General features: G+C 50.0%; 1 protein-coding gene across 3 annotated transcripts in view; it reads right to left on the bottom strand.

Annotated features, from left to right (window-relative positions):
* Positions 1–25,669, bottom strand: part of GLP1R (glucagon like peptide 1 receptor) — a 37,773-nt gene that overhangs the window by 1,676 nt on the left and 10,428 nt on the right. The window contains exons 4-14 of one of the 3 annotated variants that reach the window (XR_002779094.1): positions 19,885–20,003; positions 19,433–19,539; positions 15,964–16,117; positions 15,269–15,428; positions 10,672–10,732; positions 10,061–10,130; positions 9,849–9,937; positions 9,372–9,510; positions 8,406–8,447; positions 3,575–3,694; positions 1,049–3,375 (exon numbers count right to left, since the gene is read on the bottom strand). Coding sequence is in view for 2 of the 3 variants with exons in the window: in XM_011354559.2 (XP_011352861.1) it covers positions 3,307–3,375; positions 3,575–3,694; positions 8,406–8,447; positions 9,372–9,510; positions 9,849–9,937; positions 10,061–10,130; positions 10,672–10,732; positions 15,269–15,428; positions 15,964–16,117; positions 19,433–19,539; positions 19,885–20,003 (1,130 nt within the window). In the remaining variant the exon portion in view is untranslated. The other 2 variants (XM_011354559.2, XM_011354560.2) reach the window with 2 other exon arrangements.

The following is a 25,669-nucleotide window of genomic DNA, read 5'->3' as shown; positions in this document are numbered from 1 at the left end:
ACCCATTCTTGCCCTGGGTTCTGTGGTCCCACAACCTTCACAGTGGGTGGGATGATTCTGGATTCATCATCTCCTAACTTTATGCTGCTATGCACAGGACATACACACGCACAGTGTTCTTTCCTTATGGAAAAGACAGGAGAGGGAATGGAGATGGAAGTTGCTGAAACATGGCTCACACCAATGAGGTGAGCAAGCCTTTCTGAGTCTGGATGCGAACTGGCTCTACCTGCTCTTGGTGGTGGCTGTGCCATCTTTGTTAAGCTAAAATTTCCCAGTTGACTGGTCTTCTCCAACTTCACGCAGTACTACAGAACAAAGGAGAGGTTCAAGACCCTTTAAAAGGTTCTTTTAGTCCACTCTGTGTGGCTCCCAGTACTTCTCCAACAAGCACGGATGCACAGAAAAACATTAAGACAAATCATTAAAAGAGCCCTGGATTTGCTGTCTAATATGACTCACTTGCTGTTTCTATGCATATATATGCTTATTACGCACTTGAGACAGAATATAGCACACTTTACTCCTCCTCTTGCCAATATAAATCATCAAGGAGATAGTACCTTCACCATACATTTGCCGCTGTTTACTATTTAGTGGAAACTCCAGATATACTGCTGAATTTTACTCAGAGTATCTTGTGTGGCCATTTATAGTTTTCACCTATCCTTCCCAGAGGCCTTACTGGACTGGGAGGCAGGAGTTGGCCTGGGTTCCAGCCCATCTCAGCCACCATCCAGCACTGTGACCTTGGGCAAGTCACCTCTTCAAGCCTCACTCCTCACTTCTGTAGATCAGAGCAGGAGGGATCTCCCCGGTCTTGAGTCTCCAAGAACTCCACTGATGTAGTTTTCAGCAAAAATTGGGTTGAGGCAATTGAAAATCATGCCCACAACTTGGAAAGTTGCTTTAAAGGGAAGGCAACTTTTCAACATGTGGTTTTTTTTTAGTTCTGTGATTTAGTTCTGTGATTTAGCTCCTCCAAAGATTGAAATGATTTAAGCCCCTAAAACATCTGAGGGAGCTGGCCAGAGTGCTGAACTCAGACCTTGCTGGTTGCACAGCTCAGAGAACCCACACCCTGCTGGTCAGCAATAGTTCCCCCAAGACAGATGCAGACAAGAATGTTCTCAGCAAGCTCCAGACTTATGGCATCAGACATATAAACAGCTAGTGGAATTTGGAGTACATTGCATTTGACAGTTCCCAGACCTGTTAGAGCTATTTTTACTTAGGAGAGTTTGGGAATAGTTTTGGAGAGAGTGCACTGCAGTTCAAATGAATATTAATAGTGTGGGTCTTGGAGCAAAGAAAATATTTCCTTCAGTTCAGCAGTTGGTATGTATCCAAGAAGGAAAAAGTTCCTTGGTGTTAAAAAGCTTGGGGCATGGGGGGTGTGATGAACCTTCTGAAATCAGGAATCATCTGTACCAGCTGGAAAAAGAACTCTACTTACAGTTTAAAACAAATTGTCTGAGCTTCCCATGTGCATCCTAACTAAACACTCTCTCTTCACAATTCCTCCCCTCAGCAATCTATTTCTCGCCGATAATATCAATGTGTCTTTGTCACTATGCAGTGTATTAATGATTCTCAAAATCTTCCAGTTTATCCAAAACTGAAACTCGTGCACATACCCCCCCCACCCCCACCCCAACAACCCACCGGTGCTCACCTCCCCCTTCCCCACTCCAAAGAGGAAGCCAAATGAGTGATGCCTATGGGGCAGTTTGCCCTTATCCTAGGGGAGCACCTCTCTACATTTTCTCCACCAAGGAGGTAGTCTGCACAATTCCTTTCTTTAGCGCGGGATCCAACTTCCCTATTAACATAGACGCAACTCTTCACTGAAGCTGAAGTATAAGAAATTTTCTGCTTGATATGTTTTATGTCCCATTATTATTTCTCCTGCATATCACATGCTTCTCTGAGGGGCACAGGAGGATGTGTCTGGTGTAAAGTTTGGGGGGAGGTTCCCCACCACTTAAAAAGGAGAAAGAGGGAGAGATGGACTCACAAAGGAATTCATCCAAAGCCTCTCCCCCTGCCCTCCCAGCTGAGACTCCCAGGAGTTCTCTCTTGCCCTGGAAATTTCCTTTGCATCCAGGCACTCCATTGCCAGCCTCTCGGGTTGGCTGCTTCTCTTTTGTCTAGGTCTCTGCAGTGCAGCTACGTGTCTGCTTTCTCATCATGGCTGGGACAGGATTGATAGGTTTCTGCTGCTCAGTATTTACGGGGTGAGACTGGAGGCAGGGCAAACACTAATTAGCTCGAAGTGTAGAGGAGTCCTATCAATGACTACCCCACTCCCCCAAACAACATCACAACCACCACAACGATCTAGCTCTTATTTTCACCAGGGAGGAGAAATCAGAATTGCACATTTGCACATACAGACTATTCACAGCCATGAAGAAAAATGAATAAAGTCTATACAAGCTCTCAAGTTGGGGGTGGGGGGGTGTTTAAGGGAAGAAGCCAGAGCAGGGGTAGCCTGCTTCCATGGTAACAGTGGGGACTGGCAGTTGCCCCTCAAGAGTCTCTTCTTGGTCACATCCCCTAAAGTTAGCACAGCCAAACTCCCATGCAAGATACATAATGTGGTCTGAAATAAAAAGTATTTCCACGGCAAGGTGGAAGCACTCTCTCTCAGCCCTCTGGGTTCCTGACAGCGGCAGGTAATCTACACCCCCAATGCACATGTTCCTAAAGTTCCCTAGATGAACCCCAGAGGATACGTGAACATCTCTAGAATTCAGAGCTCACACCCAGGGCCGGGCTCCTTGGCAGTGGGCCTGCCCTGGTTCCCTGGGCATGGCAAGAGCAGGCACCAAAGCAACCCAAACGCCCAGGGGAGAAGTAGGCACCCAAAGGAATCCTTTGAGCGCCTTCTCAATGGTCACCTTTAACACCACCCACAGCCATTTCTAGAAACAGCTGCTGGTCAGCCCAAACAAAGCCCCCTGGAGAGGCTGCGTGGTGAGATGAAGGGGCAGGCTGAGGGAAACAAGCAACCCAGACATGCGAACAGCAACCCTTAATGAGGCAGATGGGGTGGTGACCCCAACCCGAGGCAAGCAGTGTTGGCTCGCATTACCCAAACCCTGTTTGGCTAAGGTTATATCAGGTCCTTTCAGAACTACCTCCTCTGACAAGCCACAATTCCACTAATGCGCCATTGACCTTGAGTTTGAGTCTGGGGCTGATTTGCTGCTCTGTCTGGGGGAACCCCAGGGGCCTGTGGCTTAACGGGAAGAAATCCTCATTTTAGCGGCAATCGTTTTTCCTTTCCTACCGCCACAGTGATCAAATTAGCATGCTGCTTCTCCTCAGAGAAAATGTGTCCACAGGTCCCAGGAGGCTCTGCTCATTTGCCTGTTTGATGGGTTGGGGAAGGGGAAGCGGGGATGTATGCGTGCATGTGTCCCTCCCTTCCCCCACCCGGGGAGAGTCCGCCACCACCGCCCCAACCTGGGATGGCCACCCAGCCAGCAGCGGGACCACAGGGAGGGCAGGTGCTGGAGTCTTAGCTGCAGGAAGCCTGGCAGGTGGCTGCATACACGCTGCTACCCACCATGCCCCCGCTGCTCAGGCTGCTGGTGGGACACTTGAGGGGCTTCATGCTGCTGTCCCTCTGGATGTGCAAGTGCTCGAGTCGCCACCGTTCCCAGCTCTTCCGAAACTCCATCTGGACCTTCCATGGGAAAAGGAGGGAAACAAAAGCCATCATGTAAACCAACTGCCCACAGAACGGCCCCATTATTACATTAGTAGGGAAGGGAAAAAAATCCGCTGCATTATATCAAGAGACACAAGTCAAGGCCTTCGGGCACCTAAATTAATATCCCAATAAAATTGTTTATTGTTGTCTCCTATTTTCCGCCTCTCCTCAGGAGAGAGATGGGCTTGATGATTTAATTGGTTTCTTCCATCTCTAAACTCTGTGACTCAGCTAAGTACCTTTTACAATCCATCACAGCATTATTTAACGTAAGACAATGAGAGTGAGAGAAATGCAGGGAGATGGGAGACAGGAGATGGGAGACAGAGGAAGAGGAGAGAAATCTGACTTTAGAGTGCACCCTCCAGGTTTCAGCTTGGACGACTGAGAAGAGCGACAGCACACCTGTAACCCTCATGGTGCCCACATCGGACTCTTCTAAATTCCCTGAGGGCTTTTGTCCAGGTCCCAGTGCCTCACGGGGATGAAGGAGGACGGGAGAAAATGAGACTAAGACTGGTAGCATCAGTGACGAGGAGGCTGCAGACGAGGGCTTCTCAACCTGAACTAATCCCATCCAGGGACTAGTCCTAGCCCATGGCGGTTCAGCCCAGGTGAATTCGGCCAGCCATAATCCCTGCTATGCTAGGCTCAGGTGTCCCATCAGGAAAAGACTTCTCAAGAGGACTGATGCTTCGGGACCAGGTAGTTGGGTAGAAAGCTATAAATCCAACTAACACTGCAGAGCAGCAAATCACTTAGGGACTTGTTGTAATGCCATGACCTTTCGTGATGGCCAGTGAATCTGGTCTCCCAGAGGGGGCCACTGCAACCTGCACAGCTAGCCCAGGGCATCTGGAGTGCTCTCTCGGCGTAAGTTCTCTCTCCAGAGCTTCTCTGATGTCCCCCACCCTTGCCCGCAGTGGAATGTCCAGGGCCTAAGCCCTCCCTTTCAGATCCCGGCCACCAGGATGGCCAGCTGCCAGCAGCTGTAAGCAGCACACTGACACTGTTGCCATCAGGTTCTGTATACATGCCCCTCTTCTCCATCTCCTGTGAGGGCTGTCATCCATCTAGCTAAGCCCATCAGGATGCCTGGTGTGGCCACATGCCATCCCTTAAGAGAACTTGTTCTGCACTGAGCAGAGCTGAGATGTCCAGAACCTGCCAGCCAGGATGGCCTCAGGATCCAAAGCAGTGTTGTGGAGCCAGGCTGGGGTGTTGGGGGCAGGCGAAGTAGACACTAGCTATACCCCACTGCTATGTGCTAGCTCGTTGCCTGGCTTAGAGAGTGCGGTATGGACGCCAACAGCTGGGATGGGGACGCCTGAAGACAATGATGGCCCTGCTTATGCGGCAGCAGGGAGGCCAATCCTGCCCCACTGCCCTTAACTGGGGCAAGGGTGGGGAGATGGTAAGCTGAGGAATGCCCACGGGAAGATGCCTCAGAGACTGAAGAGGTTTCATGGGTGTCAGCAGCAGGACCGGAACTTCTCAGCATGCTGATACTGGTGTCTCCTCTGTCCCCATTACCCTCAGCGTTTTTTCTGAACCTCAGCCACAGTCCCCGTAACACAATCGTTATTATTTTAGTTAACTTTCACAGCAATCCTGTGAAGCTCCTGTTAGGATTCTCCATTTAAAAGTGAGGAGACTGTGCTGTAGATATAAAAAAAAGTTTTAAAAAATAAGGGATTGTAAGCTGACAAGTTCCTTGCAATCCGTGAGGTCAACCAAGGGTTGCCTCGCCTAAAAATAAATAAATAAATAAAAAAGAAAATAATAAAAGAAAAGAAAAGAAAAGTGAGGAGACTGAGGTGCAGACTATTTAAATATTTGAACCTAGATCAAGGCTGACTCCAAAGCTGGTCTCCTATGACTGGCCCCCTGCCTCCCATGACTCTTTCAGTCATACTTGTTTCTGGCCGGGTCTCCCCCAGACTCAGCTGGGAGTGCTGTGAGGGCTGGCACCACATGTGCAGAGCACCATGGCTCTGGAGTCAAGAGCCATGGTGAGAAGACAAATGCTACCACAAAACCACTCCAGGCCTCCTCTCTCCATCGGCAGCTGGTGCAGGCCTTGGCTGGCACGCGAGACCAATGTCCAGGCCATCTTTTCCCTTCAGGTCACAAGTACCTGGCATTGCCATGGCAACCCTGGGTCTGGAGAACAGCTCTGTGAATAGAGGCCTCAGCCCAGGAGCCATGCATGCTTGGTGACGTGTCTGTCCTTGTGCCTGGAGGAGCCAGGGCACGAGGTGTCTCCAGGAGAGTTTAAAGGAATTGGGTTGTGCACTTCAACAAGGCAGCCTCACTGGGCCACTGAGCAGCGCTCCCTGGAGCCCATGACACAAGCCTGGGAGAGCCCCAGGGTAGAAGCCAGAAGGGAATCTGGTAATTCAGGGGTCAAGTTATTTGCCAAGGGAAAAGTGGGATATGTGCCCATCCCTCCTTCCTTACAGAGCTGGGCCAGCCTTGGTGGGCGGCAGGCAGTGAGGCAGGAGGTAATAGGTCGACTGGGCTTTGAGAAATGGAATCAGGAGAAAAGACCGAACCAGGGTCCAAGTGATACTCTCTACATAAGTGGTAGGGAAGCCACTGCATACATGCACACAAGTGGGAGTATAGTGAGCGTGTGGTACCAGCATGGCTTTGGGGAAAGGGAGTCAGAAGTGGGAAACCGGGGGCTGAGGGGGGTAGAAAAGGTGTGAAAGTGGCAGTAGTAGCCTCATTCTCTCCTCACAGGCCTCTGTTCCCATCCCACACAAGAATCCCTGCCACCCTGCCCCTGTCCCCTGGAAAATAAAGAGCATAGGGCCACAGAGCACATCACCCATCTGGCTGAGAACCATGCCTGAAGAAAATGCCACCCCTCTGAGTGTCCTCTACACTCACCTTCTCTCCTTCCTTGTCTTACCCCATTCTGAATCTGGCCAGCCCTCTGAGACCTGCCCATGGGAACAGCCAGAACCTAATAATGGGCCACCCTTTGCCTGGTTCTACCTCTACGCCCCCAGCCCAGCAGCCCTGATGCATTACTAGGGCCCCCTCCCACAGCCTGCTAACTCTACCTACTTCTAGCCATTGAATTGGGGCTATTCATTTCACTTTGCTGAGCCTTAGTTTTCTTGTCTATAAAACGGGGCTGACATCTGCTATACAATAAATAATAAAACACTTGAGCTACCTTATACACAAAGCAAGTGCTCAGAAAATATCGTGTCCTCTCTTTTTAGAGATCTGAAGTCCATGTGCTCCAAGCATTATTACCTCTATTTTGTAGATGAGGAAACTGAGGTTCAGAGTGGGCATGTAACTGCCCCAAGTCACACAGCTCATTAAGTGATGGGGTCTAGATAGGAGCAGAGCTCTGATACCAAAGACCGCAACCTTGCATTTTCCTGCTACATTACATTGCTTCTTTGGACGATCTCACAGGTCCCTGAAATACCAAGATCCCCACCCACTTATCCCCCCCATGTCCTCCATACCCATAGCAAAAGTAAAATTTGTATTAATGTGCTGACTTTTAAGATCTCTAAGCTCCAGGATCCCAGACTCAGTGACACAGAAGCCACTCTTTGACGAGCAGTGTCCCTGGGTCATCTGAGCTCTAGCCCCACTGATGAGAACCCTTACCTGGGCCTGAAGAGAGTTAAGAGTCTTTGGTTTCACACCACCCCCAGACTGTGGGGTATGGGAGTGCCTACACTCTTTTTCCTGCGAAGGGTTAATCCTCTTGTGGAAACTTCCTCAGGTGGCTATTGTGCTGTCTGTATAACTATTGTTTGTTTTCCCTTCTGGAAAGAATTGCGGGGGTGGGGACTGTGGCGTGTGTGATATCCACTTTGATGGCTTGGGGTTGCTCCTACTCCAGCACAAAACTGGGTACCTCAGAGCAAGGGGCCTTCCCCAGGCACCCACAGAGAGCTGACCGCACTTCAGGTGCTGTCCTACAGGGTCAGCGAGAACCAACTCTCTCCTCCCAGCCCAGCAGCCAGAAGGCCACCAAACGAACTCATCCCCTTTCCTCTGGTGGACAGAAACTCTTGTCTGGCCACAAAGAACAGGGTGCTTTCCTCTTTGGGGCAGAATTTATTTGAATCCTGGCTCAGCACCTATTTCCAGGCCAAACCTGGGCCACGTTTCTTACTCTCTCTGCTCTTCATTATTCTCACGTATAAGAAACAGGAATACTGAAACCAGAATTTTAGCCTGGATTTTGTGTGTGTGTCGGGGGTGGAGCGAGGGAGGAGCGGGGGCGGGGGGGGGGGGGCAGGTCAGGCTATAACAATGGAATGAGTGATTATTAAAACCCCAAGTCTGTGACCTGGGCGTGTCTGTTGAACCACTGCGTAACAGTCACCACCACCTGTTCACTCAAGACCTCTTTAACACGAGGTTGGGTCTTTCCCAAGCTCATATGTGATTAGAGTATGCCTGCACGTGTGTGTGTGTGTGTGAGAGAGAGACAGACAGACAGACAGACAGACAGACAGACAAAAACAGAAAGACACTTGCACAGAAACAAAATACATGGACAAGATGCCTCCTCAATTCGTGCCGCAGTTGGGCGAGTAGGGGATTGAGCTGAAAAGACTGATGGGAGTCCCCACTGCACAACTCCAGAACAGCCAATGGTAGCAGCCCAGCAGGGTCCCCCACATCTCTCCTCAGGCCTTACCTCACTGTTGACAAAGCAGTACAAAATGGCCACCATCAGCCCCTGGAAACAAGAGTCATGTCAGCGGAGAGGAAGCAGGAGGAAGGCACCCTAGTCTGAAGCTCCTTGGGGGCTCTAGTGCCAACATCCCCATCCTCCGTTTGGGCAGCCCCAGAGATGGGGCTGGTGGGCTCCTTCTCCTTTACTTTTTGGAGGAACAAGGAGGACTCTTGCTCAGATACTGCAGAAACTCTTCGACCACCCTCCCTTTGAGGAGGCCTGACCCAAGAAAGTACACCACCTCTGACTGTTGGGGAATTTTCCTGCCTTGGCCTCATTCATTCACTCAGGAGACACAATGCTCCAAAACTATGGTGTTTGTGTGTGTGTGTGTGTGTACATGTGTGTAAGTGCACACACATGGGCCCACATGCTGGTGGCCATCCCATAAGCCTCCTGAGGGGCTGGGACCAGTTTCTTATATTTCTTATATTTCTACAACCTCATTGACACTCGTGCCCCTCAGCATCATCTAATACTAGTGGAGAGGATCAATTCTTGGCTTTGGAAACTATGTGACCCTGCTAATCTTGTTTTTACGCCTCTGAGCCTGTTTCCTACTCTGTATAATGGGGGAATCCCGCACGCCTCCTGGGGTTCTGTGATGATTAAATGCACAGTGTGTGTAAAGCAGCTGGCAGGGCACTCATCACCTAGTAGCAGCTCAGCAGACGGCGGTTGCAATGCCAAGCTGGGTGCCTACAGCTACGTCTGGGAATGCTTCTTGTCCAATGTGCTTATAGAAAAGACTGGCCTGGGCATCAGGACACCTGGGGATTCCAGCTCCGACTCTGCTCCAGCCATGTAACTTTGGGCGAGGGCCACTTTCCCCCAGGCCTTATGACACCCATTTCTGTGGTACAGACTGGTCTCTGCCCCACCTCCACTCTGAGACTTGAAAGAGAGAGCCCCCAGCTGTGAAGTCACCTGGAAGGAGGTGAAGGAGAGCTCTGTGAGCAGCTTGATGAAGCGCAGTGTCCCCCGGGCGTGCTCATCCATCACGAAGGCGAAGATGACCTCGTGGGTCCCCAGCAGGGGGATGAGTGTCAGTGTGGACTTGGCAAGTCTGGGGGCGGGGTGGAAATGTAATTCTGGACCGCTCCCATGGACTCTTCTCCCCTTTCTGTGCCCTCAGCTTCCGCCAAGGCCTGGCATCTGGGTTACAGACACCCTCACATTCCAAATACTCTGATACAGGCTGCTTGGAAGGAAGGAAGTAGAGGTTGAGGCCCCCCAGAAGCCCAGGAACTGCCCAGGTACAGCGATGAGGGCAAGACTTGGGGGCCCAGGCCAGGCCTGGGTGGGAGAAGGTCAATGTAGGGTTCTGAGCTCAACACCCCAGGATCTCTGTCTCTGAGGGAAGGAAGGGCCGAGGGTGCCTAGCAATGCCAGCTGTTACATCACCTGCACTTGATGTCTGTCTTGCACATGAGATTGGCTTTCAGTTTGGACACCACAATGCAGATGACTCGGATAAAGATGAGGAAATTCACCTGCAGGGCAGATGGGTGAGTGGCTGGAAGCCCTCTCAAGATGCTCGCTCTTCCCTAGTCCTCCTCCCAGCACCACCTCAGGCCCATCAGAACGCCCGCTCCCACCCTCATACCACCACTCACCCCAATGGCAAAGAGAATGGGCAGCCGGATAATGAGCCAGTAATTCATGTTCGAGTTCCTGGTCCAGCAGCTGGAGAGGGGAGAGAGACACACACAGGTACCCAGTTGGACATAGACTCCAGCTCACAGTGCAGTTACAGGGGAACACAAGTACACATGAGCATACAAAGTGACACACACAGAGCCACATAAACAATGCCAAGAGGAGCTACCCAACAACCAGTCCCACAGACTCACACAAGCTCTTGTAGCCACACACACAAACACAAACAGAGTTCTAAATATACAGTCACACAGAAAGATATACATGGTCCTTTTATAAACCTATAAACAGCCATTTGTGTATCCAGCATCATACACAAAATAACACATTATTTACAATATTACAGAAGAAACTGCAATGGGACACCACACGCTCCATCAGGCCCCGCATCATTTGTCCTCATACAATCCCAGGGAGGGTGAGGAGGGTAAATTAGAGAACTGAAGTCATAAATTAAGCTCTGGTCCCTCTCAGCAGGTCATAGCCACACACTCCAGGGGCCAAAAAACCCCATGGGGTTTGAAAATGGGGACCTTGGCACACTCACCCCTTGGAGTAGGACACTCACCCCTCATCCTCATAGAGGTACTTGACAATGCCCCAGGGGATAACAAACAGCAGGGGGACACCTAAGAGGAGAGAGGGAAAGAGAGAGAGAGGGAAGAGGGGCTGGCAGGCCAGAGCCACCGCCATGCATACGCAGAAGTCTCTTCTACCTCCAGCGTGTCTCCTTGCCTGGCCCCAAACCACACTTTTTAGCACGTATGAAACTAGGCTGGTCTGGGTACATGAAGAATGGAGGCAGCAAGAACCACCCCCACCACCTCTGACTCCCCGGACACTTCCTTAGAGAGAGCTCCCTACCACATGGTGGGTGTGTTAGAGTCCTCACCGGTATGCCCCTCCCACGGGCCAGGCACACTGTCTGGGTTTGCCCCTAGGGTTCTGGTTGAGACACAAGGACACAGACCACAGATAGCCGAGCCGCAGAGCGAAAGGGCCACGGAGCAGGGAGGACATGCTGGATGAGGTGGTAACAGGCTAACTCTGATGCCCTTCCCCCACTGCCTCCATCCACATGCCCATCTCAGTCAACTGTTTCAGGTTCCAGAAGCCCCATCGGTCATCCATTCCCTGGCTGCATGCACTTGCAAGTGGTTAGGCAGAGCCTGGAGTAGAGAGATAGGAGCCTAGCCTTGATGCTGGCGGCCCAACTAACTGTGCACAGTGGCCCACAATAACAACAACTACAATAACAGCAGCGCTTTCTACTTGGCTGGGACTTGGCCAGGATGGTAGCAGCCTCTAGGTCGGCCCCCAAAGATCCTCACCTCCTGGTATTCACATGCTGGCGTGGTCTACATATCAGGATTGGTCTGTGTGACCAATAATGCACAGCTGAAGGGATGGCATGTCACTTCAAAGATTAGGTTATAAAAAACCTTCTTTAAAAGTTAGAAAAGGCTTGTCTTAGGCTCTCTCTCTCTCTTTCCCTCTCTAGTTGATCACTCTCTCTGGGGACACCTGTTGCCATGTCATGACGACACTCAGATAGCCTACACTAGGGCCCCTGTGACAAGGAATGGAGGCTTTCAGCCAACGGCCGGCATGGTCCTGCACTTCCTGCCGACACCTTGTGAGTGGGCTTGGAAGTGGCTCTGCCAACCCCATTAAGCCTTGAGATGACAGCAACCCTGGTTGACAGCTTGACTGCATCTCTGTTAGAGACCCTGAGCCAAGGGGCTGCAGTTAAGTTGAACCCAGATTCCTGACCATAGAAACTGAGAGATAATAATTGTTTTAAGTAGCTAAATTGTGGGGTAACCAATACAACTGGTTACTGGTTCCTTGAGGGTAGAGCCTCATTCAACTTCAGAGCCTAGGTACTCAGCTCACCCTGAGAGTTCAGTATGCTTGCCAACTTAAAATTGGATTGTCCATCCTCACATGACAGATGGAGTTGGATCAGGAGCTCAGGAGGGTATAGGTGGGACTAGAACACAGGCTGCAATCCCATGCCCATGCCAGCCACCCTCAATGGCTCCCTGCACCAACTCTCTCCATGCCTGCCTGTATTGGTGCCTCTCTCAAGGTTGGAGGTATGGGTGTCTGATAGGTAAAAGTGTGCATTTTAAGATGTGTGGACACAGATGTGTGTGTATAGAAGCGAGTGCGTGTGTATGCATGTGTGGCTTCAGGGGGCTCTCCCCCAGGAACACATTACCAGGGCAGAACCCACTTTATAGCCTTTCCTGCCACCATCATCTAGATCCTCAACACATGATGCCCACTCAACAGCAGCTAGGAGCAGCTCGTATGCCTGGAGCTACTGTGCTTAATAGTGTAGACAGGGATGGAGGAAGCAGAGAAGCTCACAACTGACCAGCATTCTTCACCAGGCAGCTCTCTCCTTGGCCATTTATTTTTACACAAACCAGACCTCTCAGCATCCATGACAGACCTTTATGAGACTGGACAGGCAACAGATGCCTTCCAAAGGCCCCAGTATATAGTACAGAGCCTGCTGCATAGAAGATGCTCAGTGAGAATGGAATGAATGAATGAATGAATGATTAAGGAGTCAATATTTCAATGAGAGAAGGGAAGTTCTCCAAGCCAACTCCCTGAGCCGCATGTACAGAAAGCTCCTTCTCGGGTATCCCCAGCCACATGCTATCCTTTCTCTCAGAGACCACAATCCAGGACTGAGGGGCTCACTCATGTTACCAGCCAGATACGGTGAATTTCATTCACTCATCAGCACCTCCTTAACAAAGCCTTTTTAAAAACACAGGCACAGCTCTGCCATGTGCAGACATTACACACTCCCTGCTGGTTTCATCTTTCTCCCCTTTAGAAAATCAACTTGACAGGCTGGAGGAAAAAGCTCGAATTAAGACACACAGAACCAGCTCCAAGAATTAAGGAGGCCCTCATCCATCTCTTGCCTCCCTTCTGTGCAGCCTCCTTGTGGGGAGTTATGGGGGTACCCAGCCACCAATGGACTGCGGCAGCAGCTGACATGCCTTTCAGGAACTCTCCCAACTGTGTTGGAGTCCTAATTTTAATTTTTCTGCTCACACATGAAGCTAAACATTGTTTCCCAAGCATGCCAACTTAGGCTAGATGTCCTGGCATCACAACAGAGCACATGGCTTTCCGTGACTCTTTCTTCTCTGTCCTTCTGTCTTTGTTCCTGTCTCTCTCTGTATCTCCCCATCCGATTCCTCAAAAAAGGATGCTCTGATCGGGGAGGGGGGCCCTCAGGTCATGCCCTCGTGTCCCCTCAGACTCTAAGCCCTGAACAGGGGAGCGAGGTGGTGGGAAAGGACTGGCGCCCTGCCCCCATTTCCCACTCACAGACCTCAGGGCACTGTGTCCCCACCAACCATCCACCAACCACCCCCACTCCTCTGCACACATCACAACATCCCTTTGATTGTTTCTGCCCTCAGGTCACCATGGTGACAAGCACTACCAGTGCTGATGCTATTTCCCAGAATGAACATACACGGTCCCCCACCCTGACGACAGCCTTCCTTCCCAGAGCTCTCCTCAAGGGCCTAACCCCAAGCCCACCCCTAGTTAGCTGCAGGGCTCTCCAGCTGCCTGCTGCCTGTTTGCTCTAGTGGAATGAAGAGGCCTTGGGAGAAGAGGAAGGCTGAGCAGGGGCGGGCTGGGCCTTGGGGAAGGAGGAAGGGTAGGAGCAGAGAGCTGAGTGCAGAGGCCCACCTGCCCATCTGTACAGAGTCCTGGGTTTGCTCAGCTGTCCTTCAGGGAACTAAAGAGAAACAGCTTAGGCTACAGAACTTTGTGTGGCAGAGAGCAGGGCCCAGAGCCTGAGAGTCACCTGGTTCCAGTGCCTGCTCTGCTTATAAGGTTCTGCCCTCTCTGGGCCTCTGGGCCCTCAAGACAATGGTCATTTCAAAGCCTCTTTAGAGGTAGTCTTCTCCCTGGGGCTATACAGAGCCAGGTGGCTGAGGAACACCAGCAAAAAGTAATGAAGTGGGAGGGCAGGGTCAGGGAGTCTGAAAGGGCCAGAGACAGCACAGAGTCAGGAGGGCCAGGCGACCTGAGGCAGCTTCCAGAGGAGGTGGGCTGGACCCAGAGAGCCTTGTAAAGGCCCTGGGGCAGGAGCCGGTATTGGATGGAGAAGTCAGTCAAGGGAGAAGCGTGGTTGTGAATGAGGCGGGAAGTCCCTGGAGGTCAGGGGGAAGCAGTGGTCAGAGCAGCGTAAGACAGGCAAATGGAGGAATGAGAGGCGTGAATGGATGAATGGCAAGCTCAAAGTAGAGGGCAGGTCCTGTGTGTGGGACATGGACACTGGCAGATTAGGGAGGGCCGCAGGGCAGGGCCTTCTCTGGCTCCATCCCCGGTGGGTGTCCATGGGCCTCTCCAGAGTAAGTGTGGTTGCATCTGTTTTCCTGGTAGTGGGGTGGGGGTTGGGGGCTGCTACTGGTGGGTGTCGCAGCCACTGCCCCCTCCCCCTGCTTTCTCAAAGAAATCCATGTGGCGAGAGGCAGAAGCACAACCAGAAATGTTCCAGCACAAAAAAAGACACAATGGTTCTTGGCTAAAACATTTCCGACTGGGCTCCAGGCACATCCGTGGTCTACCCTTTCCTCAGCTGGCTTCCAGCTAACCTATCCTGCCCTACCAGGCTCTGCGAACCCTCATCTTCATCATGTGACAGAGCCATAGCCTTCAGCTCACACCCCAGTGACACCCCACCTTGAGGCCTAAAATCTCTATCTCCCCAGGGCCTGAGCTGCCCAGGTCTGACTGGGTGTGGGGCTCCATTCCCAGAGGGTCTTAGGAGTCAGGGTGTTAGAGTACAGTGCCATAACCGCCAATGGTGTATGAGGTATATTTGGCCAGATAGAGTGGAGGCTTCTGCTTCCATTAAGGAAGGAGGGTGATTCAAAAGGGAGAGGGTAACCACAACCCCTACAGTGTCTTGACAGTCCCAAGGGCATTGAGTCCTGTGCTCTGGAGAGAGTTATCTAGTGGGTCCTGCCTCTTGGTTGAGTACCAAGCTGGCATCGTGGAGGTAGCCTGAAGGCAATAGTTTGAAGAGGGGCCAGGGTCTCCTGCCCGCTTCCCCCCGCCTCCATTCCACAGGTTGGGGTGGAAGAGGGTGGTAAGATGAATGGCGTGGGCCTTACCCCAGCCTATGGTCAGGTAGAGCCTGAAGACGCGTTGCTCCGAGAAGACTGAGAGGGCCAGCAGTGTGTACAGGTACACGCCTTCCACCAGGAGCCAGTAGTAATTGGCCGCCACGCAGTACTGCATGAGCAGGAACACCAGGCGGCAGCCCAGAGAATCCTGGGGGCAGAGGAAGGGTCTCGAGGGAACAACAATTCTGCTCCTGCTCCTGTCCCTCCTGACCCCCCTCCCTGTCCTGCCCCAGCTGCTCGCCTGCCATAGTGAATGCAGGACAAGAGTGCTAACACCTTCTGGCCAGGGCTAGTGCTAAGAACTTGACCTCTTGCCCTGCTTTAGCTCACTGAATCTTCACTATCCTGTATGGAAGAAACTAATATTACTCCTATTCAGGTAAGAAAATTGAGGCTCAGCTGCTTAAAAACATAGCTAGTAAGTGGTATAGCTGGGATTCAAACCCAAGTCTATCTTCAAAGACCATTCTCCCGTGTCAGACTGAGAACTCCCTAAGGGCAGGGACTGTGTCTCCTTCCTGGGCTCCCCAGAGTGGACTGCCTCTCCCATCAGACTGGGGGCTCCGAGGACCAGGTCCGGGCAGCTCTTGCCTTTCTTTGTGCCAGGCCTGGGTGGGGTGGGGGAGGCCAGCCTTCACCGACCGTCCATCCCTCTCCAGGCCATTCCTGGACACACCACACACCTGGTAGGAGAGGAGCCCATCCCACTGGTGCTGCTGGGCAGCCGTGCTGTACATCCACTTGAGGGCTGTGTCCTTGATGAAGACAGACAATGCTCGGAGGATGAAGGATGCAAACAAGTTTAGGTGAATATAGTTCCGGGTGCAGTGCAGGTGTCTGTGGGAGAAAGCAGGGCCCTTCTCTGGTAAGATGGTCAACAATTCTGCTCCACAACCCTCAGTTCTCAGGCTAACACGTACCACAGGAATGTTTCTAGCTCTGGGACTGTGCTCCTGGTTTCCTTCCTCTGAGAATGGCCTTCTTCCCCATAACCCTGAAAATTCTTTTGTTTAATTCAAGTCCTGTCTCTCCCTGAAGCCTTTAGCTGTGTGGTCACCACCACTGCCACACCCCATCCACATTCTGTCCTTCTTTCTGTGGCAACTTCTTTTCTACAAGTCAAGTGTAGCCATTATGTGTGAGGAACACTTTCCCCAGTGGATACTTTGCTTTGCTTCTTTATGACAGGGCCTACGCCTTACATGCCTCCAGGCTGCCTAATGGAGGCAGACTGGGACAAAGCACAGGGTAAGAACTCAAAAATATTAGATACAATTTCAATATACTTTCATGTAAAAACGCATAGCAAACTGGAAATACAAGGATATTTCCTAATCTGATAAGGGGTATATATACCCAAACTAGGAGCAAATATCATTCTTAATAGAGAAATTTTAGAAGCATTCCTTTAAAATTAGAAAAAAAAAAAATAAGAATCATCTACCCTTAAGAATCTATCATCATATCTCTTGAACATTGTACTACAGATCCCAGCCACTATAATAAGGCAAGGGAAAAATGTATAAGAAAATAAAGAAACAAAATTATTATTTGTAGTTGATAAATTACCTTCACAGAAAATCTAAGACAGCTGACACATAAATTACTAGAACTAACATGAGAGTTCAGCAAGGTTGCTGGTATGGACATTTATATATACATCAGCAATAAACAATTAAAAAGCAATTTTAAAAAATTCATTTAGAATAATTTTAATTGGCTACCTGGAAATAAGTCTAATATAAGATGGGCAAGAAGATCTCTACAGAGAATACAATAAAACTTGCTTAAAATCATTAAAGATGACTTAAATTCATGGAAAGTACACCGCATTCATAGAAAGACTCATTATCTTGAAGGTGTCAATTCTACCCATATTAATTGATAAATTCAACATAGCTATAACAAAAATTCCAACAGTTGGAATTTTTAAAAAACAGTTGGTTTTCTTTAAATGAAATTTAAAAACTTATAAAGAAGAGCTGAGGGTCAAGAATAGTCCAGACACTCCTAAAGAACCACAAAGTATGGGCCCTTACTATAAGAAAACCAAGATTTTTAATGAATATAGCGTAGCTAAGGCACCATAGGAGGGACAGATAAATAGACCCGACAGACAAGAGTACAGATGAAAGAAACCAATCCAGGCACAAATGGCCCTTGCTGCCTGGAAGAATAGGTACTGCAAACTGAGGGGAAAGGATGGGCTAGCAGTAAATGGTCCTGAGACAATTAACTATATGTATACATGGGAAAATGGAATTAAATCTTTATTTTCACCATAGAAAAAAATAAATTCCAGATGCATCGAAGAATCCTAAGGCATGAGCAAAACTTATGACCCTAGAATAAGAAAGATTTCTCAAACAAGATGATAACTAAATTTGGTTTTTGAAAAAATTGATAAATTTTTAAATCAATTGACAAAATTAATTTTTATCGTTTGATAACATTTATTAAATTATGTTTATCAATAAAACAGATGAACTGATATATTTCATTACATTAAAATTAAGGACTTCTGTGCATAAAAGACACCATTAAGTGAGTGAAAAAATAAACCACAGACTGAGAAGATATTTCCTGGATTAGTATCCAGAATATAAAATGAATGTCTAAAATAAAAATGAAAAAGCCAAATAAGCCAATAAAAAAGTAAGAAAAGGATAAGAACAAGCAATTCTTATTTAAATATAAAAAAAATGCTTGATCTCTCTAGGAGTCAGGGATATGCAAATTAAAATCATAATGAAACATTTCACACTTCGGATTAGCAACAATTAGGTCGGAAAATACTAAATAATGGTGAGTGAGAATGTTAAGGGAAGGGAACTCTCAATTATTACTGGTGAGAGGGCAAAGTGGTATTATCACTTTGGAGAGCAACTAAATGACACCCAATAAATTTGCAAAAGAACGAGGTATTCAAGGTATTCGAGTTATTCCGATGAGGCAATTCTTATGAGGCAATTCTACCCAGAGGTATTCGCCCCTGGAGAAATGCACAAGGGGTCATAGGTAAGAATGTTCATTGTAGCAAAGTTTACAATTCAGAAAAGAAAAAAAAAAATCCAAAAACTTCAAATGTCCACTAAAAGGATAATTATAAATAAACTATGATGTACAATGGAGTACACAGTAACAGTTAAAATGAATGAAGCAGAACTACCTGTATCAATGCGAGTGAATCTCATAAAAACATATCGTTGGGTCAAATACAAAACTAAAAGAATGTAGGTCCAACATGCCATTAGAAGTAAGCAAAACACACGGTATATATTTTTACGGATACTTACAAATGCAGTAAAAGTATAGGGAGATGGCGAGAATTATATGCAGCCCCTTTAGGGGTTTCCTTGGGGCCGGGAGGCAGGGAGTGAGCATTACCCTGGGAAGCATAACTGTGTGGTTCTTAGGCTGAATGGTGTGTACACAGGTGATCATGGTATCAGCCACTGTATTTCTGGATCTCTGAAATATTTCATAATAAAAGGGGAGGATACTGTGTGAATGCATTTATTGAGCACTGACTGTGCGCCCAGCACTGACTGTGCCAGGTGCCATGGGGAGACAGGAGGAATGATGGGTGCCCTGAGCTCCCTGCCCTCCGAATCCCTGCTGCTCTTGAAGCCAGCCCCTCTGGTTCACCCCCACCAAATTCAGAGAGAGTGGGAAGAACTGCAGCTCCAAAGCCACCTGGTACTCCTGAAGGAATGGCTCACCTAGGAAGACCTTTACCTCAGGGGCTGACAAGCTCCAAAGGGCAGAATCTCCAAACTCCTAAAGTCTTTTCTAAAAACATACTGAATTTCTGATTATTTGAGTTACACATGCTCACTGGAGAGGCTTTCCTTTAATCCTACTATCCACTGTTAAGGTTTGAGTTGTGTGCTTTGTGTGTGTGTGGTATTTATTTTTCCTTTTTTTTTTTTTACAGTATTATACGCATATGTTTACCCAGTAGAGATTAGGCTAAGTACACAGTGTCGTATCCTGTGTTTTCAGCTTCATATGCTAGGGTGTGGGCTCTCTGGGGATCTCTTGAGAAAAGCCTGCTGCATTATGGATTTGGTTTGGTGCCCCCTTCTCTATCTGGGGACAAAGTGGGGAGTTAGGATGAGGCAGCCTGCTCTGGGTCCCAGGACCCCTTACCTGAAGCTGAGGAGAATGGCCGAGGCGATGACCAGAGCAGAGAAGGAGAGCGCATAGCCCACTGTGTAGATGATGTAAAGGGACAGGAGCTGGTCCTCCGGGGAGCTCTGTGTGCACACAGGGACACAGCGTACATGGGGCACCCCATACTCTCCTCTCCCATATCCTTCTTTCCCACGGGATGGGGCAGATGTGGGGCCCCAACTCAGGCCCCACTGGAGATTCCAGAACTAAGAAAGAGAATAATAACCTATAGAGATGGTCCCCAGATTTCTAGGGCCCTGTTCTAAGGCCAGAGAGGTGAACACACACTATCCAGAAACATGATGTGCAAAGCCCCCAGAGGCAGGTGGATGGACAAGTTGACCACAACTAGCCACCCAATGCTCTGCTCCAATGAAGCTGGGACCCTGCTACCCTTCACTGGCTCAGAGCCGCCATCTTCAACTCACTCTCTCCCCTCGCTTGGACTCCTCACACTCTGTCAGGTCCCTCCAGGGCAGGCTGGAGTTGTCTTTGTATAGCCACAGGCCGTCCACTGTGCAGAATCGGTACACATGACCCTGTAGCACTGGGGGCAGAGAGACACAGGAACTGAGCTTTGGCCCAATGTCACACGCTTCTTATTCCTCTCTATCCTGGGGGTTACCATGTTCCCTCAGGCCTGATCTCTTAGTGTTAGTAACACCTCTTACACACAGAACCCCCTCCCTACACACACACACACGCACGTACACTTGGGCCTTTCTGCCCTGCCAAATGCTCATTTGGCCCAGGAAAGGAAAGGCAGTCACTAAGGTGAGGGCCACCCAGCCCCACCCTCAGCCTTTCCTCTTGGCTACACTGCAATGCAATCTGATGAGGCCAGGTCTTTGAGATGAGAGAACTCTAGCCCACTGCCATGGCTCTGCCTCCAGCTTCAAATCACACTATTGAAAGGTCTGGTGTGGACAAGCAGGAGTTCTGACAGCTCCAAAGCCACCTGCAGTGACTTCTGATTCTCAGGACTCAGTGCCCACCTCTCTCCAACACTCCTCAGGCAGAGCAGACCCTGGGAACAAAGTAGGCAGGGAGCTCTTGAGAGGAAGGAAGAGACACAGCCCTGTCTCAGGGAGCCCGGTCTGAGGGGGAGACACAGCCTTGCCCTTAAGAAATCCTAAATCCGAAGGAGATAGTCTTATTCTCAAGGACCACCTGAATACATAGTAAATTGTAGAAACACAGCCCTTGGAGACCCACCATTCTAAGCAAGGAAGACCCAACTCCTCCTTTCAAATAGCTCCAAGTAGTTGGAGAGAGACACTGCCCTTGGAGACGTCCCAGTTTGAGAGTGGGGAGAGATCCAGCTCCTGACCTCAGGGAGCTCCCAGTCTGAAGGAGGGAGCAGGCACCGACCCTGGCTTTAGGAAATCAAGACTCTCATAGGAAAAAAAAAGTGCTCATAAAGGGAGAGCATAAATGCAAACCGAAAAAGATTAAACACGGGCCTCACATCAGTCCCCCATGCCCAGGGAGGTGGGTGGCTAGTGGCCCCAGGTTTGCTGTGATGTCACAAGAGGGGATAAGGAGCTTACTACCTTCCTCTAGGAGAATTCGAGTCTGACCTCAGGGCCAGGAAACTGGGGACAAAATGGGGCAGCGGGTAGTGGGGCATAGCATACGGGAATCAAGGAGGGAAGCTGGAGCCAGGATAAATTTTAAAAGGTTTTAAAATTCTAAAAAATTAAAATATTTTAAAGACCAGCTTCCCCAGCTGTGGGAGGAAGGTACAGTGGGAGGGAGGGAGAATGGAGTGGTGGTGGCTGGGCAGAAGTTTCCAGGTGGAGAGGTAGCAATAAGAACCCTGTAGTGGGAAGAGGCTCATTACAGGTGTGTGTGATGGAAGCGTTGTCAGCCCCAGGGCCTACCCTGCTAGGGCCCAGGAGGGAGGCAGCCATCTGGGACAGGAGCTCTAGTTCACAGTTCACAAACCCTTCTCCCACCTAGTATTTTTATGAGCAGGAGACCATCACTGCAGCATCTGGTGACAGCCCTCTTACCTGTCAGGGACCTGCAGGGTCTGCCAGTCAGGCCCTTGTCTTTCCTTAACGCCAATCCCCAGCCACCCATTGCAGCCTCCTTGCTCACTTTTCTCTTTTCTCTTGCTCCCTGTCATAAACAAACCCAGAAGCGGGTCTCTCTTCAGGAGATAGAAGTATCTGGTAATACAATGAGGTAAGTCAGCTTGCAGCATCACTCCTTCTAGAAGGACCTGCATTTTAAAAGAGACTTCACTTGGAAGAGAAACAAAAACCTGAGTGGCTAACGGAGGGACTTCTGGCTGTGGGAAGAGCCATGTCCCAACACCCCATTAATACATTTATGGACGAAATCAGGCAAGGACAAAGGCAGAGAAGGGGAGGCACGTGGTTTGGTTTTAGCAACTGGAGGGCTCCTCTCAGGCCCCAGAATGCCTCTCTTATCTGCTGCATGGATGCCTGGAATCTTTCACCAGGGGTCAAGTCTTCTGATATGTGGCCAAACTGGTCTTCAGTGAGAGATAACCCCAGAACAGTGATGGGGATCTGGGTTGACTCCATGAGGAGTGAGACGTATGTGAGAGCCTTCTCTGGTAGCCCGTTTTGGGGTAAAAAAAAAAAAAAAGATGACGGCAGAGGGGCCAGGGGAAGGGAGGACACAGCAACAGGACACAAACCATGAAACTTCCCATTTCCCCAGGACTCAGCCCGTGACCCTAATAATACCTACTTGCCACAGCTGCCTCAGGGCCAGGTACTTGACAATTGCTGGTTCTCACCCTTCGTACCCCCTTACACAATCCCTCTGCAGGACATGCACTCACAGAATCTGTTTCTTAACACCTGCTGTATGCCTGACACCTTTGAGCATCACAACCACCTGACAAGGCAGGCACAGGTAATCCCATTTAGCAGATGAAGAAATTGAGCCTCTATGAGGCCAAGTGACCTGCCCAAGATAATCCAGTCAGGAAGCAGCAAAGTCAGGTTTCAACCCACCCCAGCTCTTTGCCTTCAAAGGCCAAAACGCTATCAGGCAAACTCGCTAACAGTCAACAATGGCCATGTGCCATTTCTCCTCTGCTGTTCCTGTAGGCTTGGACTGGCCAACATTCGGTTGTCCTCCCAACAGGTCCTCTTGCCAGGGCAGACCCCTAGCAGGCTGTACCATTCCTGGGGCTTCTGCTCAGGGCCAGCTGTGGGGACGGGGGTGGTATCTGCACAGATGTGTGTGTGTTACAGGCAGAGTGTCAAGGGATCGCTGCATCCCTGGGAGTCTATATGAGTGCGTCTGTCAATTATCCTTTATTAGCAACAAATATTAAAAGCCAGGACTGGTTCTTGGCTGGGCTGTGGTCCCCAGACACCCATCTTGGCTGGAGGTGGAGTTGGTCCAGGCATAACCCTGCTTATCAGCCCAGCTTTATCTGGCCCAGAAGCTGCTGGTAAATCAGCCAGGGGCTTAGCTCCAGTCTTGTCAACAAGAAGAGGCAGCCGGCCGCATGCCAGGAGGCCCAGGGATATTTCATTAAGTCAGACCTTGGTGCTGGAAATAAAACCCCCAATTAAACACTTCCCCTCCCGGAAACTGAAGCGGCGTCTGTAATCAAGCTAACAGCCGTCCTTCCACGTGGATGCGGGCACTCGGGGCTGTGGAGAGCTGCTCATGAATCCATTAGCTCCCACACCCTGGCAACAATAGCAGCCAGCAAGGACTACTGGGCCCCCATCTTACAGACCAGGAAGCTGAGATTCGGGGAGGGGAGTCACAGGCCCTCCCCAAAGTGGCGGAATGTGGGTCAAAGCCAGGGCCGGAACTTAAGGCATCAGCCTGGGGTGAGGGTGAGGGGTAGTGCATCACATCACGGCCTAGGAGAAGGAGCTCAGGCTCTGAACTACACGGGCTCAAGTTCAAATCCTGGTTCTGCCTTCAACCAGCTATGGAACCTTGGGCAGGCCTCCTCGGGTCTCAGTTTCTTCATCTGTAAAATGGGAACCATAATGACTTCCCAGGTCTGTGGTGTGAGGATTAGGAGATTAAACATGTGAAGTGCCTGGTGCATAGTAGGCCTTTAAAACATGGTCACAATGGAAGCCCTAATGCTGCTCCCACCCCAGCTTCTCATAAGGGCACTCCTTCACTGGGGCTGGGGCTGGGGCTCAGGACACTACCTCAGCCAGAACTCCTCCAAAGCCAAACTTGGGCCTCGGTCTCCCTTTGGCAACCCTGGCCTGCCATGAAAGCTCCTACACTCAACATTACTCAAGGGAGGCACCTGTCAGAGTTTCCAAGAATTGTTGAGTGATAGGCTATTTTAAAAGCATTTTATGACTCTCATAAAATTAGAACTAAGCTAACAAACAGGTAGAGATTGGGAGGGGATATAGCTAATGAGACCAGAATGATCTGTAACAATCAAATCAGCTGCTGGTGGAGGGTGTTGGTGGGCTCTCAGGCAGTAGCGTCTCTGAAGCCACCCCAGCCTTCTGGTTTACAGAGAAAATCTTGTTGACACCAAACATCTCCTTTGAACTCTTTCTTTCCTTGACTCATCTGCTCCTGCCCTCTCCATGCAATCTGGAGTCCCAGGTTCGGAATTTGAGGGGTCGGAATTCAAGAGCCGGCTTCCCTGGCTTCCCTCAGGACAGAGGCCTGAGGCCTGGCCACACCTTCAAGGTGGAACTTTATGTCCTCCCTCCCTCGAGGCCCTCCATCCCCCTTCTCCACCTGTCTATTCTTCCAGGCCTGGCGCCACCTCTCTCTGGAAGCCTTCCTGATGGCACTCCCCAGGCACAAGAGGTAGTTCTGACCTCCCTCAGCACCACTTACTGGGCCGTTGAGCTGACCTCTTCAGCCCCTTCTCCCCCACACATACACATTCACACACCTCTGGGGTCTCATTGGCATTCCTAGCTCTTGACACAGACCTAACCTCGGTGTCTGGTAATTGGTTTGAATTTAAATCTTTCTCTAGTTACTCATTCCCTTGCCCTGCTCTGTACCCCAGAAGGTTGACCCCTGTGGACAGAATTACTTGGCTGCCTGCCCACTACTGGGTTTGACCAATGGGAGGCAGTGACAGAAGGTAGGAAGGCGGAAGGAGAGAGGTTGGGGTATCTCTCCCTTATTCCCTTCCTGCTTTAATTCTGAGGTTCTGGCAGTGGCTTCACCTGTTACCACAGCCCTGCTAGGTGACTTCTCTGTCACCATGACCTCTAGCTCTCATGGGAGCCCCATAGCCCCGTTTCTGTCCTACTCGAGTCTAGGGATGCTAAGCTTCCCATAGCTATGGTCCTTGGTGCTTTACATACCTTACTGGCCCCTTAGCCCTGCCCAGCCTCTGTAAGTGGCCTCTCCATCAAATTCTCTTCAGATTTCCAGCTGAGTATGTTTTCTGCTGGGCCCCTGTCTAAGACACCCCGCTTCTTTCTGCCCACTCCTAACTCACACTGAAGTTTCTCTGCAGGCTACTCTCTTGATCAGCCCAAGAAAGCTCCCAAACTGCCCCCTTCCTGCTCCCACATGCCCTGGGTGGGGGTGAGGGAAGCTCACAGTGCCAGCTTCTGCCCAGGGGAGCCCGTGGTGGGTGTCTCTGTGGATCCCTAACTCAAGGAGAGAAGGAGGGAGGCAGAGTCAGTGATTCTGAGTGTCAAAAAAGGGAGCGAATTAGCCTGGTGAGTGGGAGCGGGGCAGAGGCTGGCAGGGGGCCTGTGCAGTGGCCGTTATCTTCGTGTAAAAAGCAATAAAACTGTGTTCGCTCATAAATGGACACCACCAGGACCTACTTGCTGCTTGAATAAAATTAAAGGTGATGGATGGAGCCAAGAGCAGTAGGCAGAGTTGGGGGCAGCTTAGTGCTGAGTGATGGGCCCCGTCCTGTGCCTGGCTCCTGGGGATCTAGAGGCACAGCCCACGCTGGCCAAGCAGCCAGCCTGAAACCTTTGTGAGGCAGGGAAAGTGTAGATATGGTGGGAGGTGGGGCAGGTAAGTAAGGTGGGTGGAAAAAAATTAACAGCAACCAGTTTTCAAAAACCTGCAATCCTCCCAACACCCTCATCACCTGACTCTATCCCATGTGCCAGGTGAGCCATCTGAGGCACAGAGAGGTCTGGGAATTAGCTCAAGCTCACACAGCCAATCAAAACATTGGTAAGCAGAACCATCAGATTGTAAGACTCAACTTTTCCAGCTATAGGGAGAGGGCAGGCAGTTCACTGC

Source organism: Pteropus vampyrus, unplaced genomic scaffold, assembly GCF_000151845.1.
Source record: "Pteropus vampyrus isolate Shadow unplaced genomic scaffold, Pvam_2.0 Scaffold18, whole genome shotgun sequence".
Classification (NCBI taxonomy): Eukaryota; Metazoa; Chordata; class Mammalia; order Chiroptera; family Pteropodidae; genus Pteropus; species Pteropus vampyrus.
The sequence above is the reverse complement of the archived record's forward strand: the minus strand, read 5'-3'. Positions and strand labels throughout refer to the sequence as shown.